General features: G+C 40.0%; 1 protein-coding gene across 2 annotated transcripts; it reads left to right on the top strand.

Annotated features, from left to right (window-relative positions):
• The first annotated feature begins 18 nt into the window (after positions 1-18).
• tp53 (tumor protein p53) lies at positions 19-22,324 on the top strand. Of its 2 annotated transcripts, XM_062984541.1 has the most exons (10): positions 19-167; positions 7,399-7,505; positions 9,868-10,095; positions 13,709-13,895; positions 15,107-15,216; positions 16,987-17,096; positions 17,270-17,391; positions 18,742-18,845; positions 21,163-21,272; positions 21,506-22,324. In XM_062984541.1, the coding sequence occupies exons 1-10, from the start codon at positions 122-124 to the stop codon at positions 21,567-21,569; spliced, it is 1,188 nt and encodes a 395-aa protein (XP_062840611.1). In that variant the 5' UTR covers positions 19-121; the 3' UTR covers positions 21,570-22,324. The 2 variants fall into 2 exon arrangements, with proteins under 2 accessions (XP_062840611.1, XP_062840612.1); XM_062984542.1 differs by lacking the exon at positions 7,399-7,505 and having other exon boundaries at positions 46-167.
• Positions 22,325-23,070: the final 746 nt, after the last annotated feature.

Genomic DNA, 23,070 nt, shown 5'->3' on the forward strand with positions numbered 1-23,070 from the left:
CAAAATGGCCTCCGCGGCTTCCTCTCGCGGTAACGGGCGAGACTTGGAGCCCGGGGATTCCCCGGCACATGGGTGCTGTGCTGTGCCTTGCTTGGCGCCCGGGGATTTTCATTTGGAAGCGATGCAGAGGCGAGGAGGGATGGAAGACCCTTCGCTCCTTGATTCCGGTAGGGGATCGATCCCTTGTTTTGGTGGGGTGTGATCAAAGAATACAAGAAAAAGACTCCTTGCTGACAATCTGCTTTTCTTTCGCCTTCTTGGCTGCCGATGAGTCATTTAGGCGCTTCCGTTTGCAAAGTCCCATTGATTGGGTGGGCAGGAGGGCTCTGATCCTGCATCTATATAAATAGATAGGTGTGTGTGTGTATATACATATGTATATGTATGTGTGTTTATGTATATACAGTATGTATACGTATGTGTCTGTCTATATATATATTTATATATATGCATGCATGCAGGATCAGGGCCCTATATATATGTAAATATGTAAACAGTGTGTTGTGTTGTTGTTGTTTTGTTGTTATGTGCCTTCCAAGTCAATAAGGTACACATTCCTCCACACCTAACAGTGGCAATAACGATTGAAGGCTGTTCCATGCATTTACACTGAAGGATTAATAATAATAATAATAATAATAATAATTTTATTGTTGTTGTTTTGTTTCCTCCCCATTTTAAATGTCTTCCCTGAGCAGCCATTTAAAGGAGCAGAGACCTGTTGCAGCAGACCTCACTTAAAATTCCCAGCATTTCTTTAACCCTTTAATTGCAATGATAATATTAATAATATCATATAATAATAAATAACAATATATTGTTTTCCTTCCATTTTAAATGTCTTCCCTGAGCAGCCATTTAAAGGAGCATAGACCTGTTGCAGCAGACCTCACTTAAAATTCCCAGCACTTCTTTAACCCTTTAATTGCAATGATATTATTAATAATAATAAATAACATTATATTGTTGTTTTCCCCCCCCCCATTTTAAATGTCTTCCCTGAGCAGCCATTTAAAGGAGCAGAGACCTGTTGCAGCAGACCTCACTTAAAATTCCCAGTACTTCTTTAACCCTTTAATTGCAATGATAATAATATAATAATAATAAATAACAATAATAAATCATAGAATGTTAAGTGTATATGCATTTTGGGGGAGGATTCAAATCAAAGAAATCTAGAATTATGTTAAGGGTTTATAGATTTTTGGGGGAGGAAAGGGGATAAAGCTATTATTATTATCATCATTATCATCATGAATTGTGAATTATTAAAGGATTGTCTACATCATTTTGTCAGGGGAGGCTAAAATCTCTAATAATCCAGAATCAAATGGTTTTTATCTTGAATATGCTTTATTGGTTTTTAATTGGGAGATTGTTTTAATGCTGTTTATATTTAATCCTGTTTTAATGTTTGCATATTTGTCTATTTTAAATTGTATGCTGATGCTTTTAGGTTAAGCCACTTTGAGTCTCCTGCAGGAGAAATAAATGGGGTATAAATAAATATAATAATAATAATAAATGGTGTTAAGAGTATACATGTTTTGGAGGAGGGGGGAACTCAAAAAAAGAAGTAGAAATAATAATACATGTTATATGTTATGGGCCTCTCTTAACAACTTAACAACAAAGTCAAAACATACGAACACAAAATACACACAATAAAATACATAGATTAAAAATGTGTCTAAAGATATATAACATAATTATGTTAAGGGGATATAGATATGTGGGAGATGCAAATTATTATTGTTGTTAATGTTATTCAGAATCCAAATTGTTAAAAGGATGTGTAGACTTTGGGGGCAAATGTAACGGCTCCTTGACTATGGTTTCAGACTGTGTGGTTTTTAATCATTGGTTTTAATGTGTATATGCTTTTTAAGTTATGTTTTGTAATGTGTATGTTTATTTTTTATGTGTGTTTTATGTGGCATCAAAATGTTGCCTATTGTAAGGCCTCTCTGAGTATCCTTTGGGGTGAGAAGGGCAGGGTATAAATACAGTAAATACATAAATAAATGATACAGAATTATTAGATGTGAAAGGTAGAATCATAGATTCTGTGGTGTATACATTTTGGAGGAGATGCAAATAATCATCATCATTCGGTTGTGAGTTTTCTGGGCTGTATGGCCATGTTCCAGAAGCATTCTCTCCTAACGTTTCACCCACACATCAGAGGTTGAGAATGCCTGCCATAGACAACCCATTGATTCCGGACATGAAAGCCTTCGACAACACAAATCATCATCATCATCCAGATTTACAAGATGTTGATTTGTATAGAATTCGGGAGGAAAGATGCAAAATCACCACTATCACCATTATTCAGAATTGTAAACTGTTAAAGCGGTATTAAGTAAATAACAACAATAATCATAATCATCTGGGATAATAAAATGCTAAAATTCATTTGGAGAGAGATAGATAATCCAGAACTGGAAGATGTTATTAATGTGTATAGAGTTGTTGGGGAAGCATGCACAACAACAGCAAGAATAATAATAGTGTCTGCTGTGGACTCATCTTGTGTTTCAAATAATAATAATAATAATGATCTGTATATTGTTAAATATATATACATTTTAAGGGGGAAATACCCCCAAAAGGTGGTTTTTCCCAGCTCAGATTCTACTGAGATGGTGAGATTCTGGGATTTGTAGTTCATTAGGGAGTTTTAGCCCCCCAAAACTCACTTTTTCAAGCTTTCATTTAGCCTGGTTGTCCATTTCTGCATCAAACTACATACTAATATATCTGGGTCTTGATTGAGGCTGGCTCTTACACTGCCACATAATGCAGTTAGAAAATGTAGCTTAAACTGCATTATATAGCAGTTTACATCCAGTTTAAGAGAAGAAAGCAAGATATAAATAAATATAATATAAATGGTAGTGACAACCAGAACAAAAACTAATAATAATAGTAGTGGCCTCTAATTGCAAAAGCTCTTTCTTGAATGCATTGCTTAGGGAGAATGGTTCCCAGCCTCTGGTCCTTCCAGGTGTTTGGGACTTCAACTCCCATAAGCCTCAGCCAGCTGGGCCTACCACCAGGAATTCTGGGAGTTGTGGTCCAAAAGAACTGGAGACCAAGCTCTGCCTTTCTCTGAACTTCCTGGGTCGCTTGATTCAAAAAGCCACGGCTGATAAAGGGTTAACCAAGCTGTGAGAACCATTCCCGGCTGGAGGGGGGACTTCCCTTGGAATAATCCACTCCTATTCCTTTCCTTGGTTTGCCCCGGCCTTTCTGTTGCTTTCCACCCCTCCGGAAGGGATGTAGAATGGTACCGCCCGCTTTGCTTGGGTTGTGAGTTAGGAAGAAACCACTGTAGGGAAAAAAGGGGGAGGCGGGAATAAATGAATAGTTATTGAGCGTCTATTTTCATTTTCTTCTTCTAATTGAAACGTCAAATATTGGAAAAAATAGTGTATTAAATACATATATGAGTGTGTGGAGAAAGGTTTGGGGGTTAGGAATGTGGATGTACTTTCTCAACATAAATCGGTTCCCCCCATATCAAGGAATGGTATGGCCCACCTTTCCCTCCATTGCCTGGGGCTGCAAAGGAAACGTTTTAGCAACGTTCCTTGGGGGGCGGGGGAGAGTTTGGGCCTTTTCCTATTAAAATTATGCAAATGAGATAAACTCTTCCAACTAATGACTTCTTTCCGGTGTGTTCGTGCATTGCATGCAAAAAGTTGCATTTTTTTTAAAAAAAACATGCAAATCACATGAGCAGCAATCATGGATCTATTAAATGATATATTTTTTTCATTTTTCAACATGCTTTAGAGATCCTATGGAATTATCTTGTAAATTTACCAGAAAAGGACCTAGGAATGTCAGTTTCAAAAAATTTCCTTCATTGTTTCTCAGGCAAACTCCTTAGATTTTATAATTTTGCAATGGATTTTGCATTTAGATCAAACATTTTGCAACAAGATGATTTGTTATTTATTAATGCCTGGGCCATAGGCTATTTTTTGCATACAAACAAAAGTGCAATATAAGATTGAATTTTAGTATCAAATCTCTCCTATCAAAACCCAATAGCATTGCAATACTATACAACATATCTAATGCAAACAATGAGATTAAAATTTAGATTAGGTGAAATTAGTTTTAAATAGTGTGTGATTTAAATCTTATTCGGTGTTTATAGTCTTTAAGGGATACACACAAACATAGTCTGCTACTTTGAGCCTCTGTTAAGACAGAAAAAGCAGGATTTAAATAAATATAATAGTAATAACTTCTGTGATTATCTAGCATTGAGCTAAGGCAGTTAGTGTCAAACTAATAATAATGTGTTGTCAAAAGCTTTCGTGCCCGGAACCACTGTGGCTTCTTTGTCAGAGTGGTCCAGCCATTGTCCACATGCTTGAAATCCACAAACATGTGGACAATTTCAATAGAAAGGAGGAAGAATTTTTTAAATCATGTCACAAACAAATTGAGAACGTACTGCAAGTCACTTCTGGTGTGAGAGAATCAGCCTTCAACAAAGACATTGCCCAGGGGATGCCCCGATGTGTTACCATCCTGCTGGGAGGCTTTTCTCATGTCCCCATATGAGAAGCTGGGGCTGACAGACGGGAGCTCACCCTGTCTTACAAATTTGAACTGCCAACTTTCAGGTCAGCAGTTTAGCCAGCACAAGAGTTTAACCCATTGCGCCACTGCGGCCAATGAAACCATGAAAATGAACAAAATCTGTCTACCAGTATTTTTTTTAAAAAATCTAAAATCAGGACAGTAAATAAAGAACAACATTCAGAAAATAAGCAAATTCCAGACAGGAAATAATCAGGGCCAGCTCACACCTCTCAACAAAGGATTCCCCCAGGGAGGAAACAGCCAGGCTTTGAAGATGCTGGGCCATTCAATCCTAATCAAGGTGGCCAGTTGCAACATTCACACTCTTTCTCCCACCCTGGACATTTTTCTACAGGTATATAAACCCCACTTGCCTAGTTTCCAACAGGCTTCACAACCTCTGAAGATGCCTGCCATAAATGTGGGCGAAACATCAGGAGATAATGTTTCTGGAACATGGCTTAGACAGCCTGGAAAACTCACAGCAACACAATAATAATAATAATAATAGTAATAATAATGATAATAATAATACAGGCATTGAACCATGGCAGGTAGTATGAAGCGGTAATAACAATATTATTATTAATAATAATTATAATAATAATTGTCATGATTCTTTAGCACTGATTCTTTAGTATCAAACTGTGATAATAACAGCAACAACAATATAAATTCCCATGGTTTTATAGCACTGAGCATCAAAATGGAATAATAATATTGATAATGATAATTGTTAAAGGGCCTTCTTCTCTTCTTCAGCTTGGACCCCAGTTTGATTTGGATTAATTCTGACCACAATCCAAACCGAAATGAGAAAATCTCTATTTTGGCTCTTCCTCCTTGCTGACGTGTGGAAACTGAAACTGCCAGGCTTTTTCTTTTGGATTACCCCCCTCCTTACCATATTGCATGGCATTTGGCAGCATAGTTGCCTTTCAAAGTTTGTTTAAATATATATAATGGTTTTCCCCTCTGTATTAAAGCAGAGAGAGATGTAAACATGGAGAAAAAGCAAAGCAAAGAGAGCTAACCTAGTCAATCAATAACAGCATTTGAAATCAGAATTAACCTTGAAAACAGTGTGCAGAAATGGGAAAGTCCTGTTGCATAAGAAAACAATTTGGCCAGTGTCGAAACCAGCAATGCATTTTGATACCACTTAATCAATGCTATGGAATCCTGGGAGTTGTAGCTTTGCAAGGTCTGTAGACATTTTGCAAATAGAGATAAAAGCAAGATGATGATGATGATGACAATGATGATACGAGGGTTATCCAGAAAGTAGATTACGTTTTGGAATTAAAAATGAACAAAGTATAGGAGAAAACATTTACCATATGCAGTTGAAAGCCAGACCCAAATACCACTTCTCAACATAGTCGCCATTCAAATCTAGGCACTTATCACAGCGATGAATGAGCTTGGCAACTCCTTCCCCACAAAACTCTGCCACTTGCATCCTCAACACAGGGTTTTAGTGACGATGCGCAGCTGCGGAAAGGGGTAACCGGCTGGTTGAGGGCGCAAGCGGCAGAGTTTTGTGGGGAAGGAGTTGCTAAGCTCATTCATCGCTGTGATAAGTGCCTAGATTAGATTGGTGACTATGTTGAGAAGTGGTATTTGGGTGTGGCTTTCAACTGCATATGGTAAATGTTTTCTCCTATACGTTTTGAGGGCGCAAGTGGCAGAGTTTTGTGGGGAAGGCGTTGCTAAGCTCATTCATCGCTGTGATAACTGCCTAGATTTGAATGGCGACTATGTTGAAAAGTGGTATTTGGGTGTGGCTTTCAACTGCATATGGTAAATGTTTTCTCCTATACGTTTTGAGGGCGCAAGTGGCAGAGTTTTGTGGGTAAGGAGTTGCCAAGCTCATTCATCGCTGTGATAAGTGCCTAGATTTGAATGGCGACTATGTTGAGAAGTGGTATTTGGGTCTGGCTTTCAACTGCATATGGTAAATATTTTCTCCTATACTTTTGAGGGCGCAAGTGGCAGAGTTTTGTGGGGAAGGAGTTGCCAAGCTCATTCATCGCTGTGATAAGTGCCTAGATTTGAATGGCGACTATGTTGAGAAGTGGTATTTGGGTGTGGCTTTCAACTGCATATGGTAAATGTTTTCTCCTATACATTTTGAGGGCGCAAGTGGCAGAGTTTTGTGGGGAAGGAGTTGCCAAGCTCATTCATCGCTATGATATGATAGATTTGAATGGCGACTATGTTGAGAAGTGGTATTTGGGTCTGGCTTTCAACTGCATATGGTAAATGTTTTCTCCTATACATTTTGAGGGCGCAAGTGGCAGAGTTTTGTGGGGAAGGAGTTGCCAAGCTCATTCATCGCTATGATATGATAGATTTGAATGGCGACTATGTTGAGAAGTGGTATTTGGGTCTGGCTTTCAACTGCATATGGTAAATGTTTTCTCCTATACTTTATTCATTTTTAATTCCAAAACTTAATCTACTTTCTGGATAACCCTCGTAATATCTGCAGCAAGTTTTATTTCTAGACAGATGTTCTACCTAGGAAACTATGTCCTCCAGTGCATATTTATGGTCAACATCAGCTGGATATGATGATAGAATTGGGCTGAAAGACCCACAAATGCCTCCCAAGGAATCTCCTGGTTGTCCAGTGTGACCCTATGTTTGGGCAGAATGAATCCTGCTAGGTCCACCTCTGGGTTGCCATTGGTTGGAAACACCTTGAAGCACCCAATGATCCCAGTGAATGGGATTGGTCCTGCAATGTTTTTGGGGGGTCCTGACGCTCTGGGTGTCTTCTCCTCCTAGATTTCGGGATGATGGAGATGGACCCAAACGAAGTCTTGGACCTGGTGCCCATGCCAAGCTCCCCTCTGAGCCAGGACACCTTCCAAACCCTGTGGAGCTCCTTACTGGTACTGAGTTCGAGACCTGCAATTTGAAACGTCATCCAAGATTGGGGGTGGATGCTGTGTTTTAGGCAACTTCAGGCTCTATGGACCAGGCCTGGGCCAACTTGGGCCCTCCAGGCTGTTAGGAATTGTGGGAGTTGAAGTTCAAAACACCTGGAGGGCCCAAGTTGGTCCAGGTTTGGTCCATAGAGTCCCCATATCTCCTCTATTATTTATATTTATTTACATTTATTATTTATTCCTTTTAATATATTTATATTTATTACAGTACTTCATTTAATTTCATGTATTATGTTATTTACCAAACGTGTTTGTTTTATTAATTATTATTTATTATATTAGTTTTGATATTTTATTATTTATTATATTTTTGTTATTTATTATTATGTTTTATATATTACTAATTAATTTGTTGTTTCTATTTATGTATTCATTATATACTGGTATCTATTTTTATTATTTTAGTTATTTTATTTATTGCTTTCTTGCTTTTTTTATTCTATTACTTTTTGTGGTGGGTTCAGATAAATCCAAGGGATGTAGGCAGGAGAACGTGAGGAAAGAAACCCGAAACTATTTGAGGGGCACATAGATATATCAAAAGGATGGATGGGAACGATTAAAAGATTATAAGGCACTTTTATACAGGTTGAAGTTCCTTATCCAGAATTCCAAAATCCTCCCATGCTAGGGAATCCTGGGATTCATAGTCTGCCAGCTTTTTTTGGCAAACGGGTTGGGCTTAGCCCAGTGGGTTAAACCATTTAGCTTCAGAAAATCCTACTGATCGAAAGGTTGGCAGTTCAAACCCGCCGTCATCCCCAGCTCCCTGCCCACCTAGCAGATCGAAAACAAATGCGGGTAGATAAATAGATACTTCTTTAAGTGCGGAGGTAATAAAGCGCACCCATAAGGACATGCTGGCGATTCCATCGGGAGGACGTCTAAGGACGACAAAACTCGGCATGGAAGATGGAGCAACCTCCAGATGCCGGAAATGGAAAAAATGGGAAAGCCTTTACCTCTGTTTGTGTCCTGTCTGCCCTTGTTAATTGTATAATGGCATTGAAGTTTTGTTGTATATGTATTCTGTAATCCGCCCTGAGTCCCCTCGGGGAGATAGAGCGAAATATAAAGTATATTATTAAATAATATTCTGCATCATTGAGCCATAATAATCATAATGAGTAGTACAGTAGAGTCTCACTTATCCAAGCTAAACGGGCTGGCAGAAACTTGGATAAGCGAATATCTTGGATAATAAGGAGGGATTAAGGAAAAGCCTATTAAACATCAAATTAGGTTATGATTTTACAAATTAAGCACCAAAACATCATGTTATACAACAAATTTGACAGAAAAAGCAGTTCAATACACAGTAACGTTATGTAGTAATTACTGTATTTATGAATTTAGCACCAAAACATTGCAACATTTACTATAAAAAGATTGACTACTAAAAGGCAGACTGCGTTGGATAATACAGAACATTGGATAAGTGAAGCTTGGATAAGTGAGACTATACTGTAATAACAAATTTAGCACCAAAACATTGCAATGTATTGAAAGCATTGACTACAAAAACATTGGCTACTAACAAATTTTACTCCAAATAAAGATAGAATTGCATAAAATTAACTTACAGTAACAACATTGTCGGAAATTAAGGTATAAAAAGTTCAGTCCTTGCTGCCTAGAGAAACATCTGTGGGTCTGGACGATAAGCAAAAATGTTGGATAATAAGGAGAGATTAAGGGAAAGCCTATTAAACATCAAATTAGGTTATGATTTTACAAATTAAGCACCAAAACATCATGTTAGACAACAAATTTGACAGAGAAAGTAGTTCAATACGCAGTAATGTTATGTTGTAATTACTGTATTTACGAATTTAGCACCAAAATATCACGATGTATTGAAAACATTGACTACAAAAATGTATTGGATAATCCAGAACCTTGGATTAGCGAGTCTTGGATAAGTGAGACTCTACTGTATTTGTATCCCGCCCTATCTCCCCAATGGGAACTCAGGGCAATTAACAACATACAGCAGCAAGCATTCAATGCCGTAAGGTGCAACCAAGAAGTGATAAAAGACTACCATAAATTAAATAATAACACATTAAACATAGCAGTTCAAGTGGTGCCAGACTGTATTAATTCCACAGTTTAGATGCATTCTTTGGAGATGTGGGCATATCTGTTCAATAGTATTATTATTATTCCTCGTCTGTGGATGTAAATGTATCTGTGCATTATTATTATTATTATTATTATTATTATTATTATTATTATTATTATTATTATTATTATTCTGCTCTGGCCACAGAGGGTGTTGTTAAGGTTTGTTCTTTCTCCGCAGGACGGAAAAGAGGATCAGTCCCTTTTGAATCCGGACCTGCCGTATCCCATGTCCTATGAGGAAGGGACCAGCCCGAAGGCAGCAGAAGGGGACTACAGCACCCTCGAACCCGTTTCATCGGTGTTCGTCTCGACACCCATCATCCCCTCCACCGAGGACTATGTTGGTGACCACGGCTTCGAGCTGGCCTTTGAGCAGTCGGGCACCGCCAAGTCCGTCACCTGCACCGTACGGAGGTTTATTTGGGGATGTTTTGCATGTACCTTCATCAGGCATGGGCATACTTTGGCCCTCCGGGTGTTTTGGACTCCAACTCCCACCATTCCTAACAGCCGGTAGGCTGTTAGGAATGGTAGGAGTTGAAGTCCAAAACACCCGGAGGGCCAAAGTTTGCCTATGCCTGAATTACACTACGTATCATTGACCTCTCTATTAAATTATTTCAAAAGCAAGAGTATGTTGGAAGGTAACAGGGTTGTGTGTGTAATATTGTGGGGTTTTCCGCCTTGATATTCTGGGTTATATGGCTGTGTGGAAGGACCCTAAGATGTAACGAAAGCCTTTATAACATGATTCCTGGGTTATGAATGTCGTGTCCTAATTGGCTCTATCATAAAAACATGGAAAAAGACAGAAGGCCTGATCCTTGCAGCCCAGGAGCAAGCCATCAGAACAAATGCAATTAAGGCCAAGATCGAAAAATCAGCTGATGACCCCAAATGCAGACTGTGCAAGGAAACCAACGAAACCATTGATCATATCCTCAGCTGCTGTAAGAAAATCGTACAGACAGACTACAAACAGAGGCACAACTATGTGGCCCAAATGATTCATTGGAACTTATGCCTCAAGTACCACCTCCCAGCAGCAAAGAACTGGTGGGATCACAAACCTGCAAAAGTATTGGAAAATGAGCACGCAAAGATACTGTGGGACTTCCGAATCCAGACTGACAAAGTTCTGGAACACAACACACCAGACATCACAGTTGTGGAAAAGAAAAAGATTTGGATCATTGATGTCGCCATACCAGGTGACGGTCGCATTGACGAAAAACAACAGGAAAAACTCAGCCGCTATCAGGACCTCAAGAATGAACTTCAAAGACTCTGGCAGAAACCAGTGCAGGTGGTCCCGGTGGTGATCGGCACATTGGGTGCCGTGCCAAGAGATCTCAGCTGGCATTTGGAAACAATAGGCATTGACAAAATTACGATCTGCCAACTGCAAAAGGCCACCCGACTGGGATCTGCGCGCATCATACGAAAAAACATCACACAGTCCTAGACACTTGGGAAGTGTTCGACTTGTGATTTTGTGATACAAAATACAGTGTATCTATCTAGTTTGCTGTGTCATACAATAATAATAATAATAATTTTATGTATTATTCCGCGCAATCCAACAGGAAATAACACTTCCAAACCAGGAACATTTTTAAATTTTTTTTGTTACACAGTGTAATAATAATAATGATGATGATAATAATAAGCATCTCTGGGTCCTCTATTGCAACTCTATGGTAAACACATATAGACACACTCTCATTCACACACACACACATCCATGCAGGTATGGATTTGTTTATACTGTTTTCCCTAGAATGGCATCCAGAGATGGAATAATAATAGAAATAATAGCAGCAATAATAATAAAGTACTCAACAATGACATTATTGTGTTGTCGAAGGCTTTCATGGCTGGGATCACAGGGTGGTTGTATGTCTTTCGGGCTGTGTGGCCATATTCCAGAAGTATTAATACTTCTGGAACATGGCCACACAGCCCGAAAGACATACAACAACCCAATGACATTATTATTATCATGATCATTTTTATCTTTACCATTGCTATTACCATTTGATCAGGATGGCCTTCCAACACTTAGACCAGGCATGGGCAATCTTTGGCCCTCCGGGTGTTTTGGACCACAACTCCCACAATTTCTAACAGCCTACTGTTTGCCCATGCCTGTTTTAGCCTCTGTAGTTTGTTGGCCATTTGCACTCCCCCTCCCCAATTATTAATAATATTATCTTATTATATTTACTTACGACCCCCTTTTATTTCTTGATCAAGATGCAAAGTATTTCTGCATTTACAGAGTACTAGGTGTAACTTTGAGGATTGCCTTGGGAGGATAATAATAATAATAGTAATAATAATAATAATAATAATAATAATAATAATAATAATAATAATAATAATAATATTTTGGGGAAATTACACTAGGTAACAAAATTTGAAAAAAAAAATCTGTTCCTGGTTTGAAAGTATTATTTCCTATTTAATGATGTAGTCCTTACTTTGAAAGTAGTTGTTCTACTCCAGAAACTTTGTTTTTGTGGCTGCCACAAACTAGGTTGAATTAGGTTGAGATTCAATCAGAGATTCATTGAAAAACTAGAGGAAAATGTGCTATAGCAGGATGATGTTTCTTTCATAGAATAATAATGATAATAATAATAATAACTTTATTTATATACCGCCCTATCTTCTCAAGGGACGCAGGGCGGTTTCCAGTACAATAGAAAACAACAAGTTAAAAACTGTACAGCGATTACAACATAATACACATAAACATAAGTGCATAAGAGATACATACAATTAACAAAGACTTAAAACCAAATGACGAAAACTCCATCCACGAACCAAGATGCAGTGACCAAAGCAGTTTAATAAACTTTCCTCATGTTTTTATGATCGAACCAATTAGGAAATGACATTTATAACCCAGGAACAAATTTTTTTAAAAATATATTATTTTCGTGTCGGGAGCGACTTGAGAAACTGCAAAAAAATAATCACGTTACATAGTGTTAATAATAATAATGTTATTTATTTATTTTATTAGTGTCCAACCATTTATAGAACCCCACAGCCATTTTGCAATCTGTTGAGGCCAAAAAAGGAGAGCCTTTCCCCCAATTTCAGGATATTTTTGGCTTATTTGAAAATAAATCTTCGCTGACTTACTTTCGATCCTATGCTTATTGGCATTGTGATTTCAATTATCGGCTCCAATATTGGCATTGCTCTTGCTGTCATTGATGTCAAGCATTGGCCTTTATGACTACTGCGATCGGCCCCAATATAATAATAATAATAATAATAATAATAATAATAATAATAATAATAATACGTTTATTTTTATATCCCGCCCCATCTCGGGGTGGCTCACATGGGGCCAAGCCCAACAACATACAATAAAATACAACAGTATAAAATAAACAATATAAAATACATAACAATCACAGTAGATCAACAACACAGCTTCAACAGAGTAAATATCAGCACCGTGAATGCCTATTACCTTCTCCAATGTCAGTGTTATGATTGCCGTTATCAGCTCCAATACTGGCGTTGCGGTTGCCGCCACCAACTTCAATTTGATGCATCTCCCAAAAAGTTACGTCTCAGTCTTCTCCTCTTTTATAAAGTGCTCTGGAATTTGAACTTGCCGCTATTTAAGGCCGAGATAACAAGTTTGAAACGTGATCACCCCCCTTTCTTCCACCTCTCCCTCCCCCCAAATGTACTTCCCACCTTTTGGGAAAAACTCTGAGACAAGTCTGGACATGTGTTGTTGCGCTCTCTGTCTTAGCGGTGCATGGAAGTAAAGGCAAACCTTTTGGGGTGGAGCGGGCTCTGGTTTGATTGGAGACCCCCTGCTCTTCTAGAATGAAACCTTGCAAAGCTAGTTGCTCCGGCAAATGGGATATTGGGGTGAGATCCAGGTTCGGGTTTGACGTCTTAAGCACCTTACAGGAAACCTAACCCCTTCTTTTGTGTTTCTTTTTTTCTCTCCCACTTTCCTGCCCCCCCCCCCCCCCCCAATGCAGTATTCTCCAAAGCTCAACAAACTTTTTTGCCAGCTGGCCAAGACCTGCCCCATCCACATCAAAGTGGCCAACATGCCCCCTTTGGGTGCCGTCATCCGCACCATGGCCGTCTACAAGAAGTCCGAACACGTGGCCGAAGTGGTGAAGCGCTGCCCACACCACGAGCGTTCTCAGGAGTTCAGCGACAGTGAGTTCACAGAGTGCTAGGCTGGGGAGGGGGCACCCAAAGGCCATCCAGTCCAACCCAGATAGATAGATACAAACAGATAGACAAGATCCCAGAGTTGGAAGAGATCCTAAAGGCCAGTTCAGTCCAACCCAGACAGATAGATAGATGAATTGTAGAGTTGGAAAAGTCCCCAAAGGATTTCCAGTCCAACCCCTAAGATAGATAGATAGACAGACAGACAGACAGACAAACAGATCCTAGAGTTGGAAGAGACCTTAAAGGGCAATTTAGTCCAACCCTGAGTGATAGGTAGGTAGATAGATAGACAGGATAGATAGATAGATGAATCGTAGAGTTGGAAGAGGCCCCAAAGGACTTCCAGTCCAACCCCTAAGATAGATAGATAGATAGACAGACAGACAGGATCCTAGAGTTGGAAGAGACCTTAAAGGGCAATTTAGTCTAACCCAGATAGATAGATAGATAGATAGATAGATAGATAGATAGATAGATAGATAGATAGATAAATAGACAGTTGAATCGTAGAGTTGGAAGAGACCCCAAAGGACTTCCAGTCCAAACCCTAAAATAGATAGATAGTTAGTTAGTTAGTTAGATAGATAGATAGATAGATAGATAGATAGATAGATAGATAGATAGATAGACCGACCAAGTTTGGTCCAGATCCATCATCGTTTGAGTCCACAGTGCTCTCTGGATGTAGGTGAACTACAACTCCAAAATTCAAGATCAATGCCCACCAAACCCTTCCAGTATTTTCTGTTGGTCATGGGAGCTCTGTGTGCTTAGTTTAGTTTAGTTCAATTCCATCGTTGGTGGGGTTCAGAATGCTCTTTGATTATAGTTGAACTATAAATCACAACAACTATACCTCAAATGACAAAATCAATCCCCCCCAACCCCACCAGTATTCAAATGTGGGTGTATCAGATATTTGTGCCAAATTTGGTCCAGTGCATGAAAATACATCCTGCATATCAGATATTTATATTATGATTCACAACAGTAGCAAAATTACAGGTATGAAGTAGCAACAGAAATAATGTTATGGTTGGTGGTCACCAAAACATGAGGAACTGGATTAAGGGGTCTTGGCATTAGGAACCACTGGCTTAGGAAGGGAAATTCACTCCTGGAAGAATGACTATTTGCAAACGTGACCCATGTGCCTCTTTTCTCTCCCCTCCCCGGTTTGTGTCTCCCGGCAGGCAGTGCGCCAGCTGAGCACCTCATAAGGGTGGAGGCCAATCAGCAGGCCAGATACATTGCCGACCCAAACAGGCGCCACAGTGTCATCGTCCCATATGAACCGCCACAGGTTATCGGGGATTGGTCGGGGAGAGGGGCTTTGCCAAGAATGGAAGATATGTTGTCGAAGGCTTTCATGACTGGGATCACAGGGTTGTTGGGTGTTTTCCGGGCTGTGTGTCCATGTTCCAGAAGCATTCTCTCCTGACGTTTTGCCCACATCTATGGCAGGCATCCTCAGAGATTGTGATACCTCACAACCTCTGAGGATGCCTGCCATAGACGTGGATGAAACATCAGGAGAGAATGCTTCTGGAACATGGACATACAGCCCTGAAAACACACAACAACCCAATGGAAGACATGCTTGTGATTTTATTGTCAAAAGCTCTCACGGCCAGAATCACTGGAGCGTTGTGCAGGTTCCGGGCTGTATGTCCGGGTTCTAGAGCATTTCCTCCTTTTCCTGGTTGGAAAGTGTTATTTCATGTTCAGTTGTGCAGTCCTTACTTTGAAAGTAGTTGTTCTACTCCAGAAACTGTTTTTTTGGCTGCCACAACATATATTGAATTAGTTGTGACTCGATGATGAGATATTTATTGAAAACATATACAGTAGTCTCGCTTATCCAACGTAAACGGGCCGCCAGAACGTTCCACAACGTATATTGAATTGGTTGAGACTCGATGATGAGATATTTATTGAAAACATATACAGTAGAGTCTCGCTTCTCCAACATGAACAGGCTACCAGAACGTTCCACAACGTATATTGAATTGGTTAAGACTCAACGGTGAGATATTTATTGAAAACATAGTAGAGTCTCGCTTATCCAAAGCCAGAATGTTGGATAAGCAAATATGTTGGATAATAAGGACGGATTAAGGAAAAGCCTATTAAAAGTCAAATTACGTTATTATTTTACAAATTAAGCACCAAAACCATCATGTTTTACAACAAATTGACAGAAAAAGCAGTTCAGTAAATGGTAACGTTATATAGTACAGTAGAGTCTCACTTCTCCAAGATAAACGGGCTGTCAGAACATTGGATAAGCAAAAATGTTGGATAATAAGGACGGATTAAGAAAAAAGTCTATTAAACATAAAATTACATATGATTTTACAAATTAAGCACCAAAACATCACGTTTTACAACAAATTGACAGAAAAAGCAGTCCAATACACAGTAATGTTATGTAGTAATTACTGTATTTACGAATTTAGCACCAAAACATTGCAACATTTACTACAAAAACATTGACTACTAAAAAGCAGACTGCGTTGGATAATACAGAACATTAGATAAGTGAAGCTTGGATAAGTGAGATTATACGGTAATTATGAATTTAGCACCAAAACATCGCAATGTATTGAAAGCACTGACTAAAAAAAAATAGGCTACTAACAAATTGACTCCAAATAAAGATAGAATTGCATAAAATTAACTTACAGTAACAACATTGTCAGAAATTAAATCCGTAAAAAGTTCAGTCCTTGCTGCCTAGAGAAACAGCTGTGGATCCAGGTGGGAGGCAAACTGTGTTAGATAATCCAGAATGTTGGATAAGCGAATAAGTGAGACTTTACTGTAGTTGTTCTAATGCAGAAATTTTGTTCTTTTGGCTGCCACAACGTATATTGAATTGGGTGAGACTTGATCGTGTGATATTTATTGAAAACATAGAGAAAGAAAGTTTTTGCAGTTTAATAAACTTTTCCTTTGTTTTTATGACAGAACCAATTAAGAAATGGCGTTTATAACCCAGGAACATAAAATCGTGTTACATAGTGTTGTCAATTTCGGGTAACGGTGCCGCTGTCTCTCCATTCCTTTCTAGGTCGGGACCGATAATACTACTTTATTGCTCAATTTTATGTGCAATAGCTCTTGCATGGGAGGCATGAACCGGCGTGCCATTTTGGCCATCATCACTTTGGAGACTCTGCAGTGAGTGGCTTCCAATAGCTTTCTAAGACTAGATTTTAAGGAATTAAGGCAGTTTGAGACCACTTTTAACTGCTGTGGCTCAATGCTATGGAATCCTGGGAGTGTTAGCTTGATAGGGAAAGGTTTTCAAGGCCTTGTAAAACTGCATCTCTTCCCGTTTCCGGCTTTTGCAGAGGTGACCTCCTCGGACGCCGCTGCTTCGAGGTCCGGGTTTGCGCTTGTCCCGGGAGGGACCGGAAGTCGGAGGAGGAGAATGCCCTGAAAGCAGCCGTCCCTAAAGGGAAATCCAAAAAAGGTAAATAGGGGACATGGGATTTTGGGGTGTTTGGGCAGATAGGAAAGCATTGGTGCATCTATACCAGGCATTTGCAAACTTGGGCCCTCCAGGTGTTTTGGACTTCAACTCCCACCTGTTGCACCCCAAGGCAGCGTGAGCACTCGAAAACCAAACAAGAGCCAATATAACACACTATATCTTTATTAAAACCATTATAAATCCAAAGGAAATTAGTAGGTATGTCCAAAAAATCGTTTTGTATCTTATATCGGATTTATATCAGATTGTTCTCGCTTTTTGAGACGCATTCTGAGACGTTGTCTCTCGGCGCAACCAGCAATGTAATTTGAACCATCGTTGGCCCATTCTCTAATTGTCTCTTAATGTTTCGTTAATTTTTTCCCCAATTTTTTAAAAAAATATTTTTAAAAATAGTGTATTATAAAAAGTTATGAAAATTTGCCAAAAATCGTAGGAAACGTTCTGCAATTTATTGAGCTAAGAGTGTTGAATGTGTTCTCCCACTATACCAAATTTGATGAGGATAGCTCCAGAAATGAGGGCAGGAGAGCCCTGTAAAATCCCCCCCCCCCCCCGGTGCCGGTTTTTTTTGGCGATTGTGCATGAACGCCTGCCATTTTAGAAACATTTAGAATCATTACAAATTTTCGGAAATATCCGAAATTTTTGGGTGAAAAAAATCAGAAATAGTTTCTATTTCGAAGCGCTGGCACCCCCTACTTTAGAAACGAGAATTGAAACATTTTTTTCATCGATCGAACATGCCTAGAAATTAGGTATAGAGTCTGAGTAAGGAATAGTTCTTTTTAGAAAGTCAATGATGGTTCCAAATGGGTGAAGGGAAAGGTCTGATATTATAATCCACAATGAGAACTCGATAGCTCTCCCAAGAAATCAAAGTCCATGAGTTAAAACAGGGAAACAAGGCTGGCAGGAAACAGAGTTCAATCCACTGGAAATACTTCGTAGCAATCAAGGCAGCAAAGTTGTCAAAACTGAGGCAAATTTGAAACAGGAACAAGAATAACAACTGAAGTAAAGTCAAGGTCTGCTTGAGAGTCGCGACACGGCACGGCCCGACTGGAACTGGCTTGGAAACAGCAGCTGGAGATGGAGAAACCTCCAAGAAAGCAACGCTGACACTGCAAGGAAATCTACTGAGCAGAACACTTTTAACAGATTCTGGACTGTTCAGAATTTAGGGAGTACAAACTCCCAAAACTTTCCCAAGGGAACGCTAACCATTATCCCATCTATTTGCCAGTCTCTGGCTCCGGCGGATTTCTTGTTTTGCGCTTCTTTCTCTAGTTACAAAGCGTGTCCTCTGTCTCCTTGTTTTCATTTCAGTTGTTCTTCCAGCTCCTCCTCGGAGCAACTCTTCTGAAAACGCTAAGAGATCAGCTGCAGGGTCTTCCAACCACGAGACCGAAAGCGGACCCTATATCCTCCAGGTGAGTGGCCCTTTGGGGGTCTCCATTGGATGAAACGCTTTCTATACCAGAACTTTCCAAACATCCCACATTTGAGACATGCATCCTTTCGCAACACGGTCATTCAGTTTTATTAGCCAACCTGAGGTTGAACCAAACCTTATATTTTATAATATAATGCATGAAACATTTATAAGGGTTTGGTTCAACCTCAGGTTTGCTGATAAAACTGAATGACCCTGTCGTGAAAGGATGCATGTCTCAAATGTGGGATGTTTGGAAACATTTTCCAGCTTGGAAAATGTTTCCAGAAACTTGGGTATTATATAAGTTTCATATACTCTTCATCGTATACATGAGGTTTGGACATTTCACTTTTACACTTCCTATGTCCTACAGTTGATTGTTGTTTTGTATGTGTGTGTGTCAAGCTTCATATTGTTTTTACTGTATAAATGAGGTTTGGACATTCCCCTTTACACTTATGTCCTACAGGTGATTGTTGTTTCATATATATATGTATGTATATATACACACATACATACATATTATATCTATATATATAAAAGGGTAAGGAAATTTCGGCCTAGGACAAAACAACAAAACTACACATCCCAGAAACACTAAACTTGGCAGCACAACCCCTCATCCATGCCTCTACGTTCATACAACAAAAAGCTCCAGCTACTCCAGAAAACAGCCAGGCTTTGAGACTGCAAGGCTATTCACTGCTATTCCATAAGGATTCCCATAAGCCACAGCAACGCGTGGCCGGGCAAAGCTAGTAACATAAATTTCATATTATCTTTTCTGTACAAATGAGGTTTGGACATTTCCCCTTTACACTTCTTATATCCTATAGGTGATTATTATTTCATTTATATATGAAACAGGTGATTATTGTTTCTTATATATACGTGTACGTGTGTGTGTGTGTATATATATATATATATATACATTGAATGTGTATTGAAATTTGATATTTATAAACTTTTAAAACTTTTAAAATCGTACATCTCATGTTTGGTACTAACATTTTGGGAAGAAGTTGGGTTTGAAGGGTCACGCCAGAATTCACCGGGTTATTGGGCGAACTGACTTAAGCAATATTATGTTTTAAATTTTGTATACTGTTTTTATTTGATTATATTTAGGTGTTTAAATGTTTATGTTTTATTTTATTACTGTGGTATATGTGGTATAGAGAGAGGAGCCCCAAGTGGCACAGCGGGTTAAACTGCTGAGCTGCTGAACTGGCTGACCAAGTGCAATTCAGTTGTCAAATTGTGCAAGAGTTCTAGCAGCACCTGCTCTTGAACAGCACCTGCGATCCATTTCTGTCTGGATTAAACCCATTTGGATGTTGTTAAATGGAAGCTGGAGTGAATGGCCATCTGTTGGGAGGGCTTTGACTGTGCATTCCTGCCTGGTTTGATTAGGGGTTGGACTAGATGCCCTTTGAATTATCTCTTCTGACTCTAGTGAAGTATAGACTGCCCAGGAGTCCAGTCGAGTCTCCTTCTCTAGAGGTTTTTGCAATTCATGCTGGATGGCCATCTGTCGGGAATCATAGAATCATAGAATAGTAGAGTTGGAAGAGACCACATGGGCCATCTAGTCCAACCCCCTGCTAAGAAGCAGGAAATCGCATTTAAAGCACCCCCGACAGATGGCCATCCAGCCTCTGCTTAAAAGCCTCCAAGGAAGGAGCCTCCACCACGGCCCCGGGGAGAGAGTTCCACTGTCGAACAGCCTTTCTCACAGTGAGGAAGTTCTTCCGGATGTTCAGGTGGAATCTCCTTTCCTGTAGTTTGAAGCCCTTGTTCCCTTGCGTCCTAGTCTGCAGGGCAGCAGAAAACAAGCTCCCTCCCTCTTCCCTATGACTTCCCTTCACGTATTTGTACATGGCTATCATGTCTCCTCTCCGCCTTCTCTTCTGCAGGCTAAACATGCCCAGCTCTTTAAGCCGCTCCTCATAGGGCTTGTTCTCCAGACCCTTAATCATTTTAGTCGCCCTCCTCTGGACGCTTTCCAGCTTGTCAACATCTCCCTTCAACTGTGGTGCCCAAAATTGGACACAGTGTGATTCCAGGTGTGGTCTGACCAAGGCAGAATAGAATAAGGGGGAGCAGGACTTCCCTGGATCTAGACGCTATTCCCCTATTGATGCAGGCCAGAATCCCATTGGCTTTCTTAGCAGCCGCATCACATTGTTGGCTCATGTTTCACTTGTTGTCCACGAGGACTCCAAGGTCTTTTTCGCACACACTGCTGTGTGCGCGAAGGCTTTGACTGTGTCTCCACTCCAAATCAATTGAATCGTCTTTTTCGGGTCCAGGTCCGCAATCGGAAACACTACCGGATGCTGAAGATGATCCTGGAAGGGCTTGAACTTCGCGAGAAGCAGCAAGGAGAGGAGGAAGAGGAGGCGGAGCCAGAAACCCGCTGGTGAGTAAGCCCCGCCTCTTCAGGGCAGGGCTAAATGAAGAGGCTCCGCCCCCAGGTCATTTAAGGACAAGGAGCAGTTTGTGCTGGAAGACCTGGTGTGGCCTATTGCTTCTGTCATGTCAACAAAGCTGCCTTGAAAGTGGCCAAAGATGTGGCTATTATTATTATTATTATTATTATTATTATTATTATTATTATTATTATTAATATAATAATATTATATCTTTCTCTAGCTTGCCAAAGGCTCCAAAACGGAAGAGGCTCAGAGTGAAGAACGAGAACCCAGATTCGGACTAAGGATGCTACATCAGCCTTTTTTTATGACCCTCCTCAACCCCGTTTTTATCCTTTTAAAAAAAATTAAATCTGCTGCTAGTCAATGGTCCTATATTGGGAGCCATATCTCTCTCTGTATTCTCGGTGGCTGGAGGGGAAAGGACTCTTGCATGGTCTACACTGATTGAATGGGGAAATTGTCCTATAGTATTATATAATACTATAACATTGCTTTGGGACCTGATCCATCGCGGTTTGCATTTCCGGTTCCCTACCGTTCTGCCAAAACTAGGGTAGGATTTGAATGCGGTTCTTCCGTTGTGTGAATGCATTGGGGCATTGACTGCCATAGCATTGAGTACACTTCCTTTTAATAATGGAGATTCAGTGGTTTGGTCCTTCTCGGTTAATCCTAATCTTGAACAGACCCAATGATTTCAAAAGTTTCATGGCCAGTAAGTACAAAAGTTTGCATCTCATCCATCTGTTCAGTGGGAGGAAATGCTATTTAGAGTAATTCTAAGCCTGGCCACTAGGAGGAGCCCTGCCTCATTATCAATCACAGACTTGAAATAATAACAGTATTTTCTCAAATAAGTGACCTTTCCCTATCAAACCCATGCATTAGGAGTTCCTCTCCACTCACCTCTAGCTAGAGGTATTTTTTTATATAATTTAGATAAGCTTGCTATCTTTGTGCCTGCTTTCTGAACCTTCCCATTTTGTAGTAATCCCTGTTTTTTATACCAAAATAAAATCGCATTTGTTTTTCCTAATGTTTCTAGTAAGTGATTTCTGCATCCAGGAGAGAGGGAGACCTTTGAATGTGGAGATACAGTGGTTCTCAACCTTCCTCATGTTGTGGTGACCCCCCCCCCCCCCCAAACCATACAATTAGTTTCGTTGCTACTTCATAACTATAATTTTGCTACTGTTATGAATCCTAATGTAAATATCTGATATGTAGGATGTATTTTCATTCACTGGACCACATTTGACACAAATACCCGATACGCCCAAATTTGAATACTGGTGGAGTTGGGAGGGGGGGGGGGGTTGATTTTGTCATTTGGGAGTTATAGTGGCTGGGATTTATAGAAAAATAAAGTTGTTATTCATATTATTATATACTAGCTGTGCCCGGCCACGCGTTGCTGTGGCGAAGTATGGTGGTATGGGAAATAAAGTATTGAGGAATTGGTGGTAGTTAAGGTCAAGGGTAAAGGTTTTTCCCAGACATTAAGTCCAGTTGTGTCTGACTCTGGAGGTTGGTGCTCATCTCCATTTCTAAGCCGAAGAGCCGGCATTGTCCGTAGACTCCTCCAAGGTCATGTGGGATGACTACACGGAGCGGCGTTACCTTCCCGCCGGAGCAGTACCTATTGATCCACTCACATTTGCATGTTTTCGAACTTCTGGGTTGGCAGAAGCTGGAGCTAACAGTGGGGGCTCTCTCCGCTCCCCCCAATTCAAACCTGTGGCCTTTCGGTCCAGAAGTTCAGCAGCTCAGTGCTTTAACACG

Source organism: Anolis carolinensis, chromosome 6 (genome assembly GCF_035594765.1).
Source record: "Anolis carolinensis isolate JA03-04 chromosome 6, rAnoCar3.1.pri, whole genome shotgun sequence".
NCBI lineage: Eukaryota > Metazoa > Chordata > Lepidosauria > Squamata > Dactyloidae > Anolis > Anolis carolinensis.